The sequence below is a fragment of the Scylla paramamosain genome, chromosome 8 (assembly GCF_035594125.1).
Source record: "Scylla paramamosain isolate STU-SP2022 chromosome 8, ASM3559412v1, whole genome shotgun sequence".
NCBI lineage: Eukaryota > Metazoa > Arthropoda > Malacostraca > Decapoda > Portunidae > Scylla > Scylla paramamosain.
Window position 1 is genome coordinate 25,559,163 of NC_087158.1, and position 21,943 is coordinate 25,581,105.

A 21,943-nucleotide genomic window follows, 5' to 3' on the forward strand; every position below is an offset into this window, starting at 1 on the left:
TTTAAAAAGAGACAAAGGTTACTGAGTTTGCAAAGTGTACCCATGTGAATGGGGCCTTTGACCAAGTGATTTGAAACCTATATGTGTAAAGATTTGAGATCTGTCTCTTTGGGTGTGTATGACATTAAGGTTTTTAAGTTTGTTTCCAGCTCAGTGTATGAAATAGTTATTTAATGATAATAGTAAATGGATTTTAAATAAATATAACAAAAAGTGAAAGGAAAAATAGTAATTCATATTGCTTTCTTAAAGAAAGTTGTTATTGGTGTGCTTAAAATACAGGATAAAGCCCATTACTTTTTAGCCAAAAACATTCCCCAGGCCTGGTCACCAGCCCCACAGCGAACCAGCTTAGCTTTCCATCCATCCACAATATCCTGGAAGGCTTTCTCAGAATAATCCTGGGGAAAAGGGAAATACTAAATAAATTAACTTAATTCTATATTAGAGCCTATACTGATTACAGATTTCATTGCCCTGGCAAAAAATACACTGAATATGTACTTATATTTTTCAATTTTTCACATTTGTTATGTACGAGATAATATACATATTTGCAAACCAGCAGTATATGATGAACATCAGAAAAATGGACTTTTAAGAGATATCCTGCTGTCTACTTTACTGTAGTCCTTCAATACACTTAACTGGCTATTGTTACAAGCTTAATGCAACATAGAAAAGTGATTTCTTAAACCTTTTCCTTTTGAACGCCCACCATCATCTTTAATCATATTTATAGAATTGTAATATAAAACTGAAACAGTAACATTTTTAATCCAATTGATTGGCAATAATTATGAGGAAATATAATAAATCCCTACTGCAGCCTGACTTCCCATCTCGGAATCATTCCCAAAATTAGGCACAGCTTAGAAACATGAGTAACTATGAGGTATTGAATCTGAAGCAGCTTACACAAAGATAGAACTGCCAGTTGGGTAGGTGATTACTATTTCACCATAGTGAAATGTCACGCTGACATCAGGACTCGAGTGATGGGCAGGGCATGTATCGTGACACCAGCTAAGAGCAGTGTCTCTGTAATCTCTGATGATAAATCTAACATTATTCATCTTATTATCTGAATCTGAATATGAATACAGCCAAATACTGTATTCAAATGTATTTAAATTCTAATATTGAACATAAATACACCACCCCTGGAAATAACACCAGCTACAGAAGAACAAAATACATATGTAATAAATCTTAACACCAAACTGGAGAGTGCTAAACTTTTTTCTCTTGAATTTTACATTTATCAGTAATATTTTTTAAGATGCCTACCTTGATGAAAGCCTTCCTTTGGGGTTGGAAGTACTTGAGTTCATTGGTGAGGATGGAGATGAAGGTCTGTGTGAGGTCCACTGCCTGCACCTCTCGGAAGCCTGCCTGCTCTATCACCTTCCCATACTCTTGCACAGTCCGCAAGTCATAACCTGCAGTGCAATCTTAAAAGTTTCCCTTTCATATGGGAAGGGTCCTGACAGGGCTCTCTTTCGGGCGACACTTAAGACATCACTTAAATGCATGCTATGCTATCGTGAAATTCAGTATTACAATGTGAGACAGCTCTGAATCAGTGAGTGGAGAAATACTCTACACTACTGACAAAGCAGTGACCTTACTAAAATTATGTGGAAACATTTAATGAGAAAACTGAGTAGTAACTTCATCTTAAGTGATGTTCATGCCAACTTAAGTACCCATTCAACAAGTGTGATTTTATTGCTGAGCTTAATAGATACCACATGGAACGATAAATTTCAATCTTTTATTGGATCTTTTTTGCTGTTTTGCTGTTTTGTACTTACCTCTCCTATGAACATATTCCAAGAACTCTGCGAGTGTTTTTGGTCCCCGCGACAATAATCAGTGATAAACAGTGTGCCTCCAGGTTTCAGCCACGTCTGCAAGAAAACAGTTTGTAGCAACTGGACAGTGAAGGGCTGCCTAAGTTCCTTTAGGTATGGTGATTAGTATTATGGCCAAAACTGTAATGAGCAGATAGTCTAGGTCCACCTATCTCCCTGTAGCCCGTGCGATAATAGTCCTGCATATAAAATGTCCTGCTCTCGTGGGTAGAATTTTTTTTTTTTTTTTCTGTTCTTGAGTTCCCCTTTATGTGTGGTAATTTAAGCGTGATTAGAACCGACATGTGTTGAGAAATATCGAAGAAAAGGTGATCAGAATATGGAGGCCCTCCCCCCAGTCCAAGAAAAAGAATCGTGAACTAAGGAAATGTTTACTCTACAGAAATGCATCATAATTATTCTCCTAAATTTTTCGGGGTCTTGGGTTGTGTGGTCAGTTAACATCGGCCAAATTCACGAGGGCCATGACGATCGTCAAAACGTGTATACCATACTTTGCTGCGCTTTTGTACGCAGTGTCACGGGTTATTCCAATATCACGGCTTGGACACTCAACCTTTTAATTATATTACTTGTTGTGTTTGAGAACACAAATTCAGCTTAGTATAACACAATAACACGTCCTGAACTTTGAGAGCCCTATCAGGGCCCGGGGCTCGATTCCTATGACTAACTTCGGATAAAATCATCAGTTTCGAAGTGCAGGCTTTACAAAGGCTGGCAACTGTAGATTCCCAATTAAAATTATAAAGTTTGAAAAAGGGAAAAAGGAACGTAGATGATTGTGGATGATAGTGGATGATTAAGGATCTGATTGTGACGTAAAGACTATATAAATAATTATTGAGGACCCACATAAAAAGTCTTTAGGAGGTTTTCCTTGTCTGGAATATGGAGGATGGTATCTCGCGAGTAGATGACATCGTAGCCGTCTTTCTCAAGCTCCACCTTAGTTGCGTCCGCCAACTCGAACTTTACCTGTGAGGAAATTGTTACTTTTCTTGATCAAAATTAGTAAATTAATAGAAAAATGCATTATATGTTACAAGTGGAAACCAAGATATTCTAGAGATGGAGGAGATACGGGGATAGGTAGAGAGTATCCTGTCAGGTACCTTTTCCTGTATATTCTTGTATTCACGACTGAGTCTGTCTTGAGCAATGGAAATCATGTTGGTGGAAAGGTCGAGGCCATGAACGTAGACGCCATATTGCCTGGCCATGAAGAAGGCTGAGCCGCCCGTGCCGCAGCCTACGTCCAGCACTCGCTGTCCAGGTTCCAGCCCCAGTTTTATTAGAAAATCCTGGAAAATAATATAGTTTATTACTATGGCACTTATGTACAATGTTTTCGTAATTTTTACGGCAAAAACACAATCGAAAGCAGGATCGACTGTCTGCAGTCCCTTAGGGTTGCCACAACCATTTTTCGTGTTCCCTTTTTGTGAGGACAAGATGCGGGTGTGTGTGGTCTGTAAAAGGCAAACGTGGAAAGTAACTGGTCAACATTACGTTACTTGAAGGTGATTTTGTGGTGAATGGAGAACTTTGTTACTCATTGCTAATGATGGATCATCTATCTCGCCATGGAACACCACCTGGCTGCCGGGAGAGTTCATCTGGATGTAAACATTGCCTCACCTCCAGCCATACAAGGGTTTGGTGAAGTTTCTGGCAAGCTATATCATTACCGTGTGAAGGTAAGTTGTTATGAGTTATGACAAAAAATACGTTTGGGTTATTGTACAGGAAAATCGTGAACATGAGAATTTTACAACGGCCATCCTGGGGTCAGACTTATACAACCATCCTCCGGGGGATTCCTCCCGCCCGGAGTGAAGCGCTGCATGCAGTGACAACAGAGCTATTACAGCCAGCACATACTTATGGCTTGCAACCACCCTGACACACCTCACCTTGGTGGTCGTTTCTCCTCCCGTGGACACCCAGGTGTGGCCAAAGATTCTCTCATATCTGAGAATGGAATCGTTGGAGTACTGGTTGGTGTCCAGGAATTTCTGTGAGGCGGCCTCCGTCTTTCTGCTCATGATGACCTCACTACTCAGGAAAGAGAAGTGTTCCTGTGGAAAAGAAATAATTACCAGAGTTCCATCACTATAATGGCATGATATTCTAATTTTCATACTAAAAAGGTTTATTACGTAAATTACAAACAAGACTGGCTTTGAGAAAAATTCAAATAGGTTATGTAAATTTGTTCTGAAATATATCTAACTTGAACCATTAAAGTTGTGACTGAAGTGATGCACGTTATAAAGCGACGATAGATTGAATGAAGTTTACAAACTTGTTTTCATGTTACTTGAAATAATATCGTATGTCAGCGGATCTTTCCAAACACGATTTACTTGGCTGCAAATCGAATGTATGCAGAAGTAATGGTATGATTGCCATACGCATAAAGATTGCAGTACACTTTAATATTTCGCAATAAAGCGCTTACCTAACAAAATGTCTACTGGCTTTTCATGCTTGTGCATGAGTAACGCCCATACACACACTCACCAAAAAAAAAAAAAAAAAAAAATCAGTATCGATTATAATTGATAAGACGATAAATGAGCTTGTTTAAAAAAATGTAAATAAATGTTCGTAAAAATTATTATAGACTCCCCACAAGTGAAGCGAGTAGCTCTTTCCTTACTTGAGAGGCTTCCAACGTCGCCGCGAGCTGGTGACTGGCGATGCCTTATGGTTTGTTCCAGTGATAATACGGAGGGCGAGAAGATATCCCCAGCAGACAGGATGACGAAAAGACAAGTGGGTGAATTTTCCGTTATGTTCACCCCAACGCGTCAGTGTGTGTATCCTCTGTTGGTTTGAGGACACCTTGGTAGTGATGGTGATGCTGCGATAATGTTGTGAGAGAGAGAGAGAGAGAGAGAGAGAGAGAGAGAGAGAGAGAGAGAGAGAGCTAGGAACTAGCGAGAGGACAGCGGAGGAATTTTCCGTGGTGAAACCTCCCGCGTGTCAGATAGTGCACTGTATGTCGTATAATCTGTATCGCTGTTGCCACGGTGGGTGAATGCTCCGCCCTCCGTGGTTTTATGCTGAGTGTTGGTAGGCTGGCCGACGATGCTGAGTGGCTGCCCAGATTGTGTGTGTGTGTGTGAGACCTTGGTTATTAGAGAAGCATATATAGCGGCTTTAGTCGTAGATTTCATCTTCCCAGATACCATAGTTTTATATATATATATATATATATATATATATATATATATATATATATATATATATATATATATATATATATATATATATATATATATATATATATATACTGTAATTAACTCAAATAACCTTCTTAGTAAAGGTTTGTTAAGACATTTAAAATTAATCTCTCTCTCTCTCTCTCTCTCTCTCTCTCTCTCTCTCTCTCTCTCTCTCTCTCTCTCTCTCTCTCTCTCTCTCTCTCTCTCACTGTACGTATTACACTTATCTGCCTTATAATTTAGGAGTTGTATTGTATCTATGTTTCCTTGCCTTATTCATGTGTCACACGCTGCGCCACGGAGACGTTGGCTAGGCTCAAGTCACGTATATTTCCAATGTCTGCCATATATAACTTAGCCGGTGTGGTCAACCTGCATGAATCAGAGTATCTCTGTGCATTCTCGGACTTTAATATCGTTCATTCGTTTGACCTCCTTTGTCGTAGTTTTGTTCTTTAATATCTATTGGCAGATGAAACGTTTATAATGTGTATTAAAATATGTTTTACCATTTATTCACCAGTGTATTTTCAAGAAACGAAAAAAAAAAATGTTGAATATTTTTGTATCTTTATGTGTAAATCAAGGCTAAAGTTATTATCACATTTATCGTACAAACAGACCATGTGTGAAGGTTGTCATGATGGAGGTTTCTACTGTTGAGATGCTACTAGTATTTGAAGTTTCCTAAAGCCTTAATTGACACTAACAAACCCCTGATTGCTGAGTCTGTTCCATTCATCTGCAATACCACTTTATATGAAAATTAGCTCCTTCCTGTTTCCATTGTAAAATCTAACTTTATGAAGCTTGAATCTATTATTTTTGTCTATCCTGAGAATTTTATTGATGTCACTCTCACTCTCTCTTATACTATTAACAGATACCCTCTTAACCAAAGCCTCTCTAAGGAATGTAAATTTAAAAGTCTCAGACTCCATCGTAAGGAACATTTCCCATCCCTTGTATCTTTTTAGTCATTCTCCTATGTACAGATTCTAACAGACTTATATCTTCTGTAATATGGAGACAAGAACTCCACTGCATAATCTAGGTAAGGTCTGACCAGTACTAAATATAACTTCAATTGTACTTTGGAACTTGTATGTACTTTTTTGTACTTTAACGCTCCAGAAGATTAATCCTAATATAGTAGTAGTAATAGTAGTAGTAGTAGTAGCAGTAGTAGTAGTAGTAGTAGTAGTAGATGTAGCAGCTGATGAACACATTGTACTTTTTTTTTTTATATAGGAGGGACACTGGCCAAGGGCAACAAAAATAAAAAAATAAATAAAAAAAAGCTCACTGAGATGCCAGTTCCATAAAAGGGTCCAAAGCGGCAGTCAAGAACTGAATGATAAGTGTCTTGAAATCTCCCTCTTGAAGGAGTTCAAGTCATAGGAAGGTGGAAATGCAGAAGCAGGCAGGGAGTTCCAGAGTTTACCAGAGAAAGGGATGAATGATTGAGAATACTGGTTAACTCTTACATTAGAGAGGTGGACAGAATAGGGGTGAGAGAAAAAAGAAAGTCTTGTGCAGCGAGGCCGCGGGAGGAGGGGAGGCATGCAGTTAGCAAGATCAGAAGAGCAGTTAGCATGAAAATAGCGGTAGAAGATAGCTAGAGAGATGCAACATTGCGGCGATAAGAGAGAGGCTGAAGACAGTCAGTTAGAGGAGAGGAGTTAATGAGACGAAAAGCTTTTGATTCTACCCTGTCTAGAAGAGCGGTATGAGTGGAACCCCTCCATACTTGTGAAGCATACTCCATACATGGACGGATAAGGCAGAGAGTTAGCAACTGGGGGAGGGGGGGTGAGAAAAACTTCATATAAGAGATAAGATATGAAATTTCCAGTTCATATTATAAGTAAAAGACAGACCGAGGATTTTCATTGTAGAAGAGGGGGACAGTTGACTATCATGGAAGAAGAGGGGATAATTGTCTGGAAGGCCGTGTCGAGTTAATAGATGGAGGAATTGAGTTTTTGAGGCATTGAACAATACTAAGTTTGGTCTGCCCCAATCAGAAATTTTAGGAAGATCAGAAGTCAGGGGTTCTTTGGCTTCTCTGCGTGAAATGTTTACTTGCTGAAGTGTTGGACGTCTATGAAAAGACGTGGAAAAGTGCAGGGTAGTATCATCAGCATAGGAGTGGATAGGACAAGAAGTTTGGTTTAGAAGGTCATTGATGAATAATAAGAAGAGAGTGGGTGACAGGACAGAACCCTGAGGAACACCACTGTTAATAGATTTAGGAGAACAGTGGCCGTCTACCACAGCAACAATAGAATGGCCAGAAAGGAAACTTGGAATGAAGTTACTGAGAGAAGGGTAGTTTGGAAATCAACGCTTTGTGCCAGACTCTATCAAAAGCTTTTTGATATGTCCAAAGCAACAGCAAAAGTTTCACCAAAATCTCTAAAAGAGGATGACCGAGACTCGGTAAGGAAAGACAGATCACCAGTAGAGCGGCCTTGACGGAACCCCTCCTGGCGATCATATAGAAGGTTGTGAAGTGATAGATGTTTAAGAATCTTTCTGTTGAGGATAGATTCAAAAACTTTAGATAGGCAGGAAATTAAAGCAATAGGACGGTACAGAGATAAGTTACAGAGAAGTTACAATAGGAAGTTTCAGAGAGAAGGATAGAAGCTGTAGGAGGGTAGTTTGGAAATCAACGCTATGTGTCAGACTCTATCAAAAGCTTTTGATATGTCCAAGGCAACAGCAAAGTTTCGCCAAAATCCCTAAAAGGATGACCAAGACTCGGTAAAGAAAGCCAGATCAACAGTAGAGCGGCCTTGACGGAACCCATATCAGCGATCAGATAGAAGGATGTGAAGCGATAGATGTTTAAGAATCTTCCTGTTGAGGATAAATCAAAAAACTTTAGTGAGGTCACAGCTGGATTTAATAAGTTCATAGCACCCCCTGATCCAGTGCTTTAGATCTCACTGGGAGTAATTATCGTTTTAGTAGTGCCTACTGCCTCCTGGTTTTGTTTCCTCAGTAATTAAAATAATCTTCCACGTGTTCCGTATGAAGGACTCACTAGTAAGAACAGTGTTGAAAAACAGCAATAACAACAACAACAACAATAATAACAACAGGTCAGGTGGAAGTCTTATTAAAACCCGACCAGTAAGGCTTTGTTTCTGCCATAACAATACAGGTGAATCTTATTTATACTTGATGTCTGGTTTGTAACTTTTATTTAATTTGATTTTTTAAAGCATTATGTTCATTACATTGTAATTTTTCAAGACGCTGTGATACTTTATTGTGTGGTGTAAGATGGATCAAGATAAGGCGTAAGTGTGCTGGGGGGAAACGGAGGTCACACATGATTCACCTCTCTCTCTCTCTCTCTCTCTCTCTCTCTCTCTCTCTCTCTCTCTCTCTCTCTCTCTCTCTCTCTCTCTCTCTCTCTCTCTCTCTCTCTCTCTCTCTCTATATATATATATATATATATATATATATATATATATAATTATTTCAGCAGCTCAGCAAGTCAGGTCACTTTCAATATCAGCCTTAGTGCAGTTGTCAGTTATGTTTGGTATTTTGTATTATGTATACTGTTTAACACTCTAACTCATTCCATATTAATGTTCATCCCCGTTCTCTTCCTCGTTTTCGTTCTCACTCTTGTCCTCCTCCTTGTTCTATTATATCAGTTAATGACACGTTCTTAGCATGTATTTCTTTCTTCCCCAGGACGTCCATGCTCAGTTCGCCTCCCGATGCGCAGTGAAGGAACACCAGGTGAGTTGGTTCTCGCGGTTCCATCGGATCTGCATAATTACGCGTATATACGTTTATTATTCTTAGGGAGGGATACTATGTTTAACGTCATTGCCAGACTGTATTTTACTTTGAGTATGTGTGTGTGTGTGTGTGTGTGTGTGTGTGTGTGTGTGTGTGTGTGTGTGTGTGTATGTGTGTGTATTATATATATATATATATATATATATATATATATATATATATATATATATATATATATATATATATATATATATATATATATCATTTGGCGGGAGAACTGAAGGGTCGGCAGCCCACCTTGTTGGTCCAGAGGTCTGTGATGGCAGCGTATTGGTCTTCGTCAAAGTCTGCGATGAAAGCCTCTTGGGCGGCGGTGAAGGCAGTCAGCTCTCTCTGGTGTACGTCATTGGCTTCCCATCGGAGATCTCTGGCCGCTACGTCCGTGAATCCCGCGCTGCGCAGCTCTGCTTCGTAGGTCTCCATGGGGCAGAGAGAGTGACCTGCGTGACGCACAGCAAAGTTCAGCAAGGCATATCAGTCCCTAACACGGACCGCTGCAACATCTGTTGCCCATTTTGCCTCACTACCAACATACACATGACATGCACACATAGTACGTATTGCGGTACATTCTTTCATCATAACGTTTCACTATATAACATAGTTGGCAATTTTCACAAGTAAGGAGCAAGTATTTAGAAATATTGATAAATTCAAGGCTCCTGACTTATAGTGACAAAATTATATTACTTGTTCCTCTTAGAGACTGGATTAGAGAGAGAGAGAGAGAGAGAGAGAGAGAGAGAGAGAGAGAGAGAGAGAGAGAGAGAGAGAGAGAGAGAGAGAGAGAGAGAGAGAGAGAGAGCAACTCACAGCTTGTAAAGTTCAGGAAGTCCTTGGAGGGCGGGACGGCTCCGGTGCAGAAGTCAGTGATAAAGAGAGTCCCGCCGGGCCGAAGCCATCTCTGTAGGCACCAGAAAAGAACTTTGTGTTTTTATGGAGATGAGAGACATTGAAGATTGACGCTAATCATCAGATTGCGAAACGGCACGAGTGGCACGAACTAACACTGACATGCAGAGAGGCAGACCGAAGTGTTCACAGCTGCACTTTACTCACGAAGAATTTCTTGAAGAGCTTGTCCCTGTCACCAATGTAGAGGAGGCTGTCGCGGCTGTAGATGACGTCGTAAGATTCAGCCTCGTACTCCACCATCAGGATGTCGCTGATTTCGAATTGCAGCTGTTGGAACAGTAGAGACAGAACAGTGAGTTGTACATTAAGTTTCCTTAAAAATGATGAGACATTATATTTCAAACTAAAGGCCTGTTTTGAGGTGAGCTGTTTAGTAGTGGAGGAAGCAAACTTACTCTCTTCTTGACCTGATGCTCCAGCTTGCTTTGTCTCTCAATGGCAACGTGGATCATGTTGGAGGAGAGGTCGACGCCGTGCACGTGAACTCCGTACTGGCGAGCGAGGTACACCGCGGAGCCTCCCGTGCCGCAGCCCACGTCTAGCACTCTCTGGTCTGGGTGGAGACCCAGTTGGGCACAGAAATCCTGCCGCCATATAAGGAACACGCCTGAGACTCACATTCGTGATGACGCAAGTGTCACGTCAGAAATAACGTTCTAAAGAATGACCTGCATGACTTGTGGTAGGAAGGAATCTGTTCTAACACTGACTACTGGCCGTGACCGCGGGGCACATATGTGTCCACCCGAAGCCTGGCCTAAGGTGTGTGTGTTGGTTCAATGAGGACTCAGGAAAGCCTAACTGAAGGATTTTTTTTTTTTCAAGAAAACGACTAAATGCTGAATCATTGTGAGCCTCTCTCACCCTTGTGGTGAACTCGCCCCCTGTGGAGAGCCAGTTGTGACCGCAGATCCTCTCCTTTGCCCTGATGAACTCCACCGAGTCGCGGGATTCAAGGTACTGTCCTAGTTGGTCCAGCTCCTTCCCGTCCACCCGCCGCGCCAAGAAACACATCTGGTTTGGGTTCCCGTGGTACTGAAAGCCGCGCAGAATTGCGTTAGTGCTGGTGGTCTAAATAATGTACTCTGTAGGATGGATCTACGTAGGTAGTGTTAGTGGTGGTGGTATTTACTTTGTTGGGTGAGCCTGGATGGCTTAATGGTGGTGGTCTATACTCTGTGGTCTAGGATGGTACTGGATGGTGGCACTGCAAGAATAGGGACTGAGTGCCGCCACTGACCTGGATGTAGGTGAGGATGCTTTTCCCACGGATGATCTTGTAGCCTGCCTTGTTAGCGGAAGAGATTTGATGCAGCATCTGGCAGTAGTCGATCGGCGTGCGGTACAGGGTGGGGTTGTTGTTCCTCGCCATGTTGCCTGCAGGGAGACTGCACTTGAAGTATAAACCTAACCAATCACTTTTAGAAGATTGGATAGGAATTTATTTGTTTATTTATTTATTTTATTTATTATTTATTTACTTACTTGAGAGGGGTGCTGTGTAGTCAGTTCGTACTCAGAAATGTCGCTAGAGAGAAAATTTCCTTACGTGCTTAAATTGCTTGTTTTGAGCAGAGAATTCGATGAATGTGTGTGTGCGTGTGTGTGTGTGTGCGTGTGTGTGTGTGTGTGTGTGTGTGTGTGTGTGTGTGTGTGTGTGTGTGTGTGTGTGTGTGTGTGTGTGTTTATTAAGAGAGGCCAGTCTATTTATTTGTCTACCCGTCAGTGTCAAGTTTTCACAGCGATGAGGTTCTTGCTAGTATAATTTAGCTACACCTAACTATTTAAAGTTTAATTTGGCAAATTCTTAAAGACTTTCTGAACTCGCTAACCTCATGCCTCCCTCTCTACCTCGCTGCATAAGATTTTGTACTCATTCTCAGCTTTATTCTGTGTACTGACCTGATTGGTGGTAGCAAGACTCCCTGAGGAAGAAGTGACCGTTGGGCGTGAGCCAGTCTATAATCTTGCGGAAAACGCCGTCCGTCTCGGCGTCGCTGAGGTACATGAAGAGCCAGTTGCTGAAGACTAAGTCGAATGATCCGGCAGGGAAGTCCAATCTGAGCAAAGGACGTGGTGCTTACGCTCGGGAGAAGAGATAAGTGCCTTTCATAAAGATGTTTTCCATAGTTTGTCGTGAATTGTGCGAGAAAGTAGACAGTGCGATACAACAGGAAGTAATCTTGACAGGAGGTCCAGCGCTTCTGGCCTACCTGGGTGTGCACTTACTTGGTCACATCGGCACACTTGAAGGCCACGTTTTTGAAGTGGCCGTTCTCTTCTCGGTTCTTCTCGATGTACTGCTCCATGAAGTCCACGGCTGTCACATGACCCGCTATTGTTGCTAACTTAGAGGTAAATCTCCTGCAAGGGTGAAAGTAAAACCGTCTGAGGATTTTAGATGAAGGTAGAATGACAGATCTGTAAAGGAAAGGCAAAGTAGGGGTAGAAGATACGCTAAACTATACCCGAAACGTCACTCACCCAATGCCTGCGCCGAGTTCCAGGACTCGTTTGCCTTGGTAGCTGGGCAGGTAGGAGAAAATTTCGTTCTGGTCGTTCTCGTGCAGATAGACAGCTTTATCGGAAAGCATCATAGACTCTAGGGAGGGTCGGTACACTTGCCAGTAATTCTTCATCTTCTGACGGACCTCCTCGCTTTCTCCCTTGTTGTTGCTGATGAAGCGTGCTGGTGGAGGAAGGACGCGTAATGACTCATGATGCTTCTGCTTAGTGAAGTAAATGTGAATAATTTTGAGGGTAAAAACTGTTGATGCTAAAAATAAAATTATGCGTGTGTAGTTTATGGATCTCCTCGATTATTATTTTATTTCCGTCAGCATCATGCGGCGAGGTTTTATCAGATGTAGCCATGCGGATGTAATAAGGCGACGTTAGTACAGTGATCGAACAGCGTTTACGAAAGATTCATGTTCTGTAAATACTGATCAATGATAACAAAATTTATACAGTAGTGGTGGTAGTATTGGTGTGGTGCCAAGGTGAAGGTGGTGGAGGGAGGGTGTCATTGTCAAGGTACTGCCCAATATCACCATACTTGAGCTTAGGTTCAAGGTGAAGGCCGAATTCCTCTTCCTCCCTCCTCCCCCTACTCTCAGTCTTCCCTATCAGATGACACATTATAGGCTAATTCTTCCGTCACCAGAGAGCTGCAGATATATACGCCGCTTCCTCCCCACCAGCGACGTGGCAACAAGGCGGCGCAGCTTCCCTGTTTTTGCGATATCATATGATAACAAAGTGATGACACGCGTCTGAGGAAGATCTGGCTTTCACCTAAAAAACGCATAATTGGTGGAGCCACTCACGCCACCTTCCTGTCCCCCGCTGTCCCTGTTCCCCCCCACTGCTCACTCCCCGCCTCTTCTCCCTTACCTTGCATTTGTCGCCATCTCCTATCCACTTAATCTGCTGGTGGGTTATGCGTCACCTCTGTCTTGTGACCTGGACTAACCATGAGCCTTTGTGATTCACCCACCCGCTGGGGAAGAATTAAAAAAGCTAAGGGGGAATTAAGATTTTTGTCAATCAGGTGGGGGGAGATTTTTTGTAAGGGTGTATGAGAAGTGTTAATCGCTAAGAATCATCTCTTTTTATTATTCTTTCTCTCTGCCAATGTCCTGCTTTCCTCAATAGATAGGTGAAGAGAGAGAGAGAGAGAGAGAGAGAGAGAGAGAGAGAGAGAGAGAGAGAGAGAGAGAGAGAGAGAGAGAGAGAGCAAAACACAAGGAATCACAAGTGGCATCGGTAATGTTTTCTTCGGTGTTTTAATTGCCGTGGCAGCTTTACCCTCTACCGACCTTGCTCCAATCGATCGGTGCATTCTGTGTTTGTTTTCCGCACTATATATCAGGGTTCATGTGCGATTAGATGCAAGTTGTATTTAAGTAAGAGAGAGAGAGAAAAAAGAGAGAGAGAGAGAGAGAGAGAGAGAGAGAGAGAGAGAGAGAGAGAGAGAGAGAGAGAGAGAGAGAGAGAGAGAGAGAGAGAGAGAATCTGCGCAGAGTAAAGTTCAGTTATGTCTTGGACCGAAATATCTTATATTGCGTTATCTCGTGAGAGGATAAGGAGTCGACGGAGTTATCTGTCGCTTTGGGGAACGTAATGTCTGGCTATGGAAAGTAACCAACTACTCATAATCGGAACTTGTACATAATACATTAGAAGTGTTGGGGACTTGTCGTATGCTTCAAAGCATTTGCCTTCCTCCTCCTTCCTCCTTTTCATCTTTTTCCTTCACATCCTCATTACTATCATCACCTCCTCCTCCTCCTCCTCCTCCTCCTCCTCCTAACACTAATGCTGCTGCTGCTGCTGCTGTTGCTGTTGCTGCTATTATTACTTCGACTACCACTACTACTCCACTACTACTACTTCTACTACTACTACTACTACTACTACTACTACTACTACTACTACTACTACTACTACTACTAGTAGTAGTAGTAGTAGTAGTAGTAGTAGTAGAAGCAGTGGAAGGAGGAGGAGGAGGGGCAGCAGCAGCAGCAGCAGCAGCAGCAACAGCAACAACAACAACAACAACAACAACAACAACAACAACAACAACAACAACAACAACAATAACAATAACAACAATAACAACAACTGTAGTATTAATGTTAAGAGGAGGAGGAGGAGGAGGAGACAGGAAGACAAATGGTAGAAAATTATCGAAATTCACCAGCGTCCTCTAGGTTCGCGCTATTTGGTTACTTTCCACAACCTATCAATACGAGTGTGTTCCCGCCGCCTTCCCTTCCAATCCCTCTCATTACAAGATGATGCGACACACGGTACTGTTTTGGCACCAGACAATACAGATCTCTCTCTCTCTCTCTCTCTCTCTCTCTCTCTCTCTCTCTCTCTCTCTCTCTCTCTCTCTCTCTTGTTTTGTGTGCCTCAGAACTGAACGACACTACAAAGAATATCATCAGTGTCCCATCGCCTCAATACTTGCAACGCAACACAAAAGGAACTTATTGCTGGTTCTCAAGTCCAGCAGTGCCGTGAGCTCTACTACTGCCGATGAATGCTCTCTCTCTGGCTTAGTGAGAAATGAAAATGTTGTAGCGCTTATTCAAAAACTCGTAGGGATGATTGTTGCTTACAGTTTTTGAGTGAAAGGTAAAGGTGTACTTGATAATTATAGTTGACCCTACATGCTATCCTGCAATCCCAGTAAACACGATCCTCCCCACATTTTACACAAGAAGACCAGACCTATGTAGATGGTCAGCACACTATACACAGACAGTGAAGGACAATATTGTAAATTATCAACATGTCCTTACCCATATTTCTAGTGGTGGAGTTTGTCGAAATACAAAGGCGATGTCAAGGAAAGTTTAGTCCAGCAGGGCCTCAGTGATCACTCCTTAGTCTAATTCAGTAAGAAATCTTCAGGACATGTGGGGCTGACTGGTCTTGAAAGGAAGGGCGTGGCAGTGATCGAGTGAGGCCGCCGCTCCTTGATATAGTTTCTTAAATGTGCTACAAATGATGAACAGTTGCCACTCGCCTGGAAGTGTCAGGCATCTAGTGGCCTGACGCGCAGCGGGTTCTCGCATCACTTCATTCAGCCTGCCCCTGCGTGATGCGGGCAACGTGGCGTCATCTTTGAGCTTCTGCACTGATACAAAAATTATCGTGCTGGTGATTTCTTTGTTGCGGTGCAGAAATCTTAATCCGTCATCGCAATTCACAATATGATTTCTCTCTCTCTCTCTCTCTCTCTCTCTCTCTCTCTCTCTCTCTCTCTCTCTCTCTCTCTCTCTCTCTCTTCCTTTCTCTCACATCCCAGTAATGTTGTTCAAATCGTTAGCATCCTTAGTCTGTGGTGAGGTGCATGACGGGTGATGTGTGGATCAGCGCAACTTTATCAACGGCCAGACCTTGCTGTGGGGAAGTGTGAAGTTTCTCTCTCTCTCTCTCTCTCTCTCTCTCTCTCTCTCTCTCTCTCTCTCTCTCTCTCTCTCTCTCTCTCTCTCTCTCTCTCTCTCTCTCTGTCATACACACACACACACACACACACACACACACACAGAGATTACCTTGCTAAGGGCCAGACCATAACTAGCGCATACAATTCCACACCTCTGACCATTTTGCGAGATGCTCTGAAGAAGGGAGAAAAACGTACTAAAAGTGTTCGTCTCCTTGCCGTCAATGCTCCCGCTCATTCATCTCCAGCTGCGGCTGTGGAAGCAAGGCGATGTGGCCGTGAAATCTTGCTGCATCCACCTTATTCTCCCGATCTCGCCCCAATCCCCATTTTTTTTTTTTTTTTCTTTTCCGGAGATAACAAAAATCCACTGAGGTGTCGGCGATTTGCTGAATGACGGAGATGACGCCAATCAAGAGGTGGAACAATGATTTTCAACTCAATCTGAAAACTGCAATGTCGGTCTGAGGAAGGTCAAGAAACGGTAGGAGAAATGTGTGTGTGTGTGTGTGTGTGTGTGTGTGTGTGTGTGTGTGTGCGCTCCTGGCTCCAGACGATGATTCACGACTGGTGGGTACTGAAGAGGAGAGAGATGACTGTGAAGGTCAAGTGCAACAGTCAATAATTTTTTTCCCCCGCGATATCAGTCCATATGCAGCGTGGTGGCCTCGGTCATGCCAGCGAAGTCCCACCATCCTAACATCTCATTAGCAATACATGTTTGAAAAGCGCTTTTGCTTGGATGACACTCATTTCCCAGGATTTGCATTCCTCTCCTATTTACATTCGTGGTTACATTAACGGGTTATCTAACACACGGTGCGAACTTATCGGTGTGATGTAATACTTCATGCTATCGCTTCCATCTCCCCATGTCTTTCATTAGCATTGTTATTATCATTATTGCTATTATTATTATTATTATTATTATTATTATTATTATTATTATTATTATTATTATTATTATTATTATCATTATTATTAAGGCAGAGATTATCATCTCCGATCACACACACACACACACACACACACACACACACACACACACACACACACAGACAGAGAGAGAGAGAGAGAGAGAGACGTCTGGTTTTGCGTTCCCCAATGTCCTGGGAACTGGTGTGTGCTGGATCTTGTGGTTTCTGCTTAGCGAAGCATTGGTGTCTATGTTAACCTGATGACACATTGTGCTTGTCACTTTGATAATAATGATAATAATAATAATAATAATAATAATAATAATAATAATAATAATAATAATAATGATAATAATAATAGTAATAATAATAATAATGGTTTATTTGTCAAAAGTTAAACAAAGTTAATTATAAGAACCTGAATTCGCTATCATTCTTTATATATGATTTTTTTTTTTTAGAATTTCACACGTCTCATTCTGGCAGACGAAACATTTTTTTTATATATTCTTTGTGGTACGTAACAACGCACACTTATAATATTGCACGTTAGTACCGTCTGAAGTACGTTTATACATGCATACATATGGATGGCAAATTGAGTTTATTATTAACAAATGTAAAGTAGCATAGGTGGTAGGTAGAGTAGAAGTAGGTAGAAAACCCACACAGTAGGTACACAATAAAGAATGAGGCTCCGGTAAGATCGGAGAACGAAAAATATTTAAGAATTGTAGTTTGCTGTGATCTCTGTCAGAGAAAACACTGCAAAGACCCCAAAAATAAAGTAAATCGTGTATTACGATTCATCTTCAGAAGTGTCAAAAATAAAAGTACCTAAGTGATATTAGTTATATTTAGCGCAGGTCAGACATCATCTACGTTATGCTGTGCAGTGTTGGTCACCATATTACAGGAAGGATTTAGGTCTGTTATAATCAGTAAAGAAGAAAATTACTAAAAAGATATAAGGGATGAGAAGTATTCTTTACGAAAAGAGATTGAAGCTTTAAAATTTACATTCCTTTCAGAGGGGATCTGATACAGGTCTGTAAGTGGTATAGAGGTGATATAAACAAAATTCTCAGGATCAGTAATCAGGATAGGACAAGAGATAATGAGTTCAACCTTGATCAAGTTAGACTGAAAAGGAGAAATAAAAAGGAATTGGTTCTCAGATAACAGCAGATGAATGGAATAGACTCATTAATTATATTGTTGATGCTGTGTCATTAGGGACCTTTAAGAGAAGATTAGGTGAGTTTATGAATAAGGATGATAGTTGGAAATAGCTAGGCATATTTCATAAAGGGACTGCCACGTGTAGGCATCTGTACGCACCTAGTGCAGGCCTGGCCATCAGAGTCGAGAATAAACGCCATAATTAAACACAATTAGCATTGCACTATAGCGGCAATTATCACGGCAGGTTGTGAAAGAAGCTGTGCCAAAATACCGTACTGATCTAATTGTTTGTTTGGGAGATATTTGAGAAAAACGATGTCACACCGCCTCTGAAACGTTTAGTTGTGGCAATCCAAGATCCAAGAGTATTTTGACATGTAGGCTTCAGGACACAGTCACTCAGCAACTCTGATCACGACGTGTTCTGTATTGGACGCGTGTAAAGACAATTTTTTTTTTGTAAGGGGTAACACGATTAATGTGGCATGTTAAATTGGGGAACAACCTGAAAAAAATTGAGAACCATTGATCTAGCGAGAGTGAGGGAAAGTGACGCCATCTTCCCAGATTGTCAACATTCTGCATTGCCCAATCTCCAGAATAACACAAGTTATGTCTGTGTAGCATTTGGAGCCTCCTTAACTGCCTGGAAATAAGGCCTAAATGTGTAACCATACTACCGGTACTCCTCACACGACCAGCACATTCAGTGCCTTACCTCCACAGTTAAGTACTACCTACATAATGTCTATTTAACATATATGAGCTTTGTAGTTACCTGGAAATAAAGCCTACAGTGTTTAGTAACTGTGACCAGTGATAAAGATTGATTTAATTTGATATGATTAGTAGAATATAGGTCAGATAGGCGATGAAAATATCGTTGTAAAGGAATCATATCACATGGACATGATTTTCAGCAATTTATCGTCTAATTTTATATTTATGTATGTCTGCATTTCGCTGCTGAACGAAGCTTTGAAAAGAATACCTAGAATTAGCAGTATCATTTTCATCGCGAATCTTTTGTATACCAGTGAATCAATATGACTTAAGAGATACTTAAGTATTAAATATGTACGTATATACTGATTGAACTTAGCAGAGATTGCAAATCACGATATTTGGTGCAGGCTGTGTGATCGATAGCAAAAACCCAAACTAACGAATTTACATTACATTTTATTTAGTTACATCACAATGCATTACTATTTCGGTTTTTTAGTGAACATAACAACAGTCAGGCAGTTAACTTGCTAACTAGTCATTCAGGGATCTCTCTCTCTCTCTCTCTCTCTCTCTCTCTCTCTCTGACCACATGGCAACTGTAGCCACGTGAAGGTAAAAGTAATCATGTCCTTGTTAAGCTGACGTGCATTGCATCATGGAATTTTCTTGACTCGTGTTGGAACTTTAGGAAGAGGAGGAGGGAGACAAGTGGAGAGTGTGGAGGTGACGGTAGTGGTGGGGATGATGATTGGGGCTGGATGGCTGGCAGTGGATAGTTTATGATGGTATTGTTTGTTGGTGATAGAAGTGGTTGGGGATTGTGCTAGCGGTGATGGTAGCAGTTATGGTTGTGGTGGTGGCAATAATGTTTGTTATCGGTTTCATTACTGTTGTGATGGTATAGAAGGTAAGATTTCACTATATTCGTACAGTGATTTTTTTTTTTCCCCACTTGATGAACCTCTCTTCTAATTGTGTGTGTGTGTGTGTGTGTGTGTGTGTGTGTGTGTGTGTGTGTGTGTGTGTGTGTGTGATTTACCGTGGTGTTGAGTGTCACGTGTTGTACTCGTGATCACCATATCTGATTAACTCGTAACAGTACTTCATCTTGTCAATTTCAGAAAACCTTTGGGAGAGTTAAGGTTCTTTCCTTAAATTTACCGAAAAATTACCATATATTTTTGGTTGTGTTAATGTTCCCTTAGCCGCTGAGTTGATATGTCACTGCGAGGGTTAAGTAGGGAAAAGCAGTTCCACATTTATTATTCATTGATTTACGAGTGTACTAGTATTCTTGCTCGTTCCAGTAATCCTTTTTTTTCCTTGTTCTAAATTTTATGTATCACGGTTGTATGTTGCGCAATCAATCAATCGAATCACTATTGGTGTACATTACAGGGACACAAATTGTGATCTACGTGATTGCTGGAGTGGAGTCTGCAGCAGTTCATGTAGGAAGCAGCGTCTCTTGGGCCACCTGAAGGGTGAAACGAGTGAACTCAGCACCTGTGATTCGAGTTAGAGGAGAATATCAAGACATACATCAAGCTAAATGCCCTCGTTTTGTTAATTTCACAATTTGAGGGTTTACAATTTTGTTTTTTGGTCTTTCGTCTGAAAATCCCTAAGAATGATCAGCAAAACAACGAAAAACAGTCGTTCAAACAAACTTTTTTTTTTTTTTCTGGGGGATTTTAGGTTCCTGTTTGTAAATGATCATGTAAAATCCTTTTGTATTTTCTTGCTATAGTCTGTTGTCATTGACACAGTAAATATATCAAATCCTAGCAGAGGTATAGAGCCTTTATCTGACTCTGTTATCATTTCAGAAACCTTCCACCCTTGTGTTCGCAGCGCTGCCCAATCCTCATCCTGACACGCCTCGTCACACGTCAGGCCTTAACATCCATTCCCTTAGCCAGAGAACTGCTTTCCAGGTAAACTTGGCCTTATTTATATTTCCTGAAACGAGGTTTCCTGTAATATATATAAAAAATGAATGATACAGCAAATATACAGTATTTTTGCATAATTTAGGCATGGGAAAAAAGGGATGATCTAAAAATAAATCGTGTGTGTGTGTGTGTGTGTGTGTATGTGAACCCTCCATGAAACACAGCGGAGACGCTTCGAAGCATGTTTCGGCCGATGTTTTGTGTGCCCTTGTCCCGGGTGGCTGATTTCAGTCTGTCTGTGTGCGTCGTCCAGGTAAGAGGTTGCTTGTTTTCGTTGTATTATTTCGTGGCTTTGTCAGGTTAGTGCTTTAAGTAATGGTATTATATTGACGTTACTTGAGTTGTGTACAAAGAATGGTGCGTCTTTCTGTTGACAGGTAGAGGGAGAGAGGCGGGCACGATGATGGGTGGTGTAGATAGCGTCGCCCCAGCCCACGCACTGGAAGATGGGCCAGACGTTCCTTGAACGCGGTAACCCATGGCGGGATGAGGGCACTGTTTCCTAGCCCACGCACTGGAAGATGGGCCAGACGTTCCTTGAACGCGGTAACCCATGACGGGATGTGGGCGCGAAGTGGTGCGTGAGTGTAGTTTAGATGAATTCCGGCTATTGTCCGCCTCGTATTGCGTTGTTTGGGTTGTGTGGGAAGGCCCAAGGTGGACATTGATTTCGATTTACGAAATGTTGCGGAGGAACATGGTTGGTAGTACGGGGGTTACGTAATATTCTAGATTAGATTTTGAGTATTTTGATTTGAGTATTTCTCGGATAAGTGTGAAATGAGTTTAGTAAGTACTTCTCTTGATCCGGAAGTTCTTTTAAGTTGCAACTAGTGTAGGTTTTGTAAAGGCTTGTTGCTGTGACGATTCCTTCTACCCTGCAGATTTCTCGCATGGCGTTGGAATGTGACTTGGCAGGCAGCAGCTGCTAAGGCGAGACGTACTTCAGAGTGGCGACGATCTATCTCCAGCGTCTACCCATTTTTGTACAGTGTTTCAAGACAATGTGAGTCAGACTTGTTGGTTGGCAGCGTTGCCGGTTGATGAGCGTCAGTGTTGTAAGAGTCCGAGAGGCTCCTAAGGATTTTTTTTTTATTTATTTATTTTTTCTGAAAATACCTTCGTGCTGATCTCCGGAGACTCTTCGAAGTATTGCAGAGAGATTAAATAGATGTCGCTGCATCTCTTGCTTCATTTCCCTGCACCGCCTCTTCCTGCAGTATCAGAGAATATGGGCAAGCACCGTGGCAAAAAAAAAAAATAGAATGCTTTTTTTTGATCAAGAACAATGTACTTAGATCACGCGATTAGCCATTAGGGTCAAGAAATGAGAATCAATATA

The 21,943-nt window shown here is 41.5% G+C and overlaps 1 protein-coding gene across 1 annotated transcript; it reads right to left on the reverse strand.

The window, feature by feature from the left end:
• Nucleotides 1–238: 238 nt before the first annotated feature.
• Nucleotides 239–15,326, reverse strand: LOC135102560 (uncharacterized). The gene is given in 17 exon segments (XM_064007841.1): nucleotides 239–401; nucleotides 1,291–1,442; nucleotides 1,818–1,844; nucleotides 1,847–1,913; nucleotides 2,733–2,855; nucleotides 2,993–3,181; nucleotides 3,794–3,958; nucleotides 9,176–9,378; nucleotides 9,752–9,842; nucleotides 9,998–10,120; nucleotides 10,249–10,437; nucleotides 10,718–10,888; nucleotides 11,094–11,230; nucleotides 11,756–11,913; nucleotides 12,083–12,217; nucleotides 12,338–12,542; nucleotides 15,166–15,326. Coding segments are annotated over 17 exon segments (2,247 nt in total). The 5' UTR covers nucleotides 15,170–15,326; the 3' UTR covers nucleotides 239–293.
• Nucleotides 15,327–21,943: the final 6,617 nt, after the last annotated feature.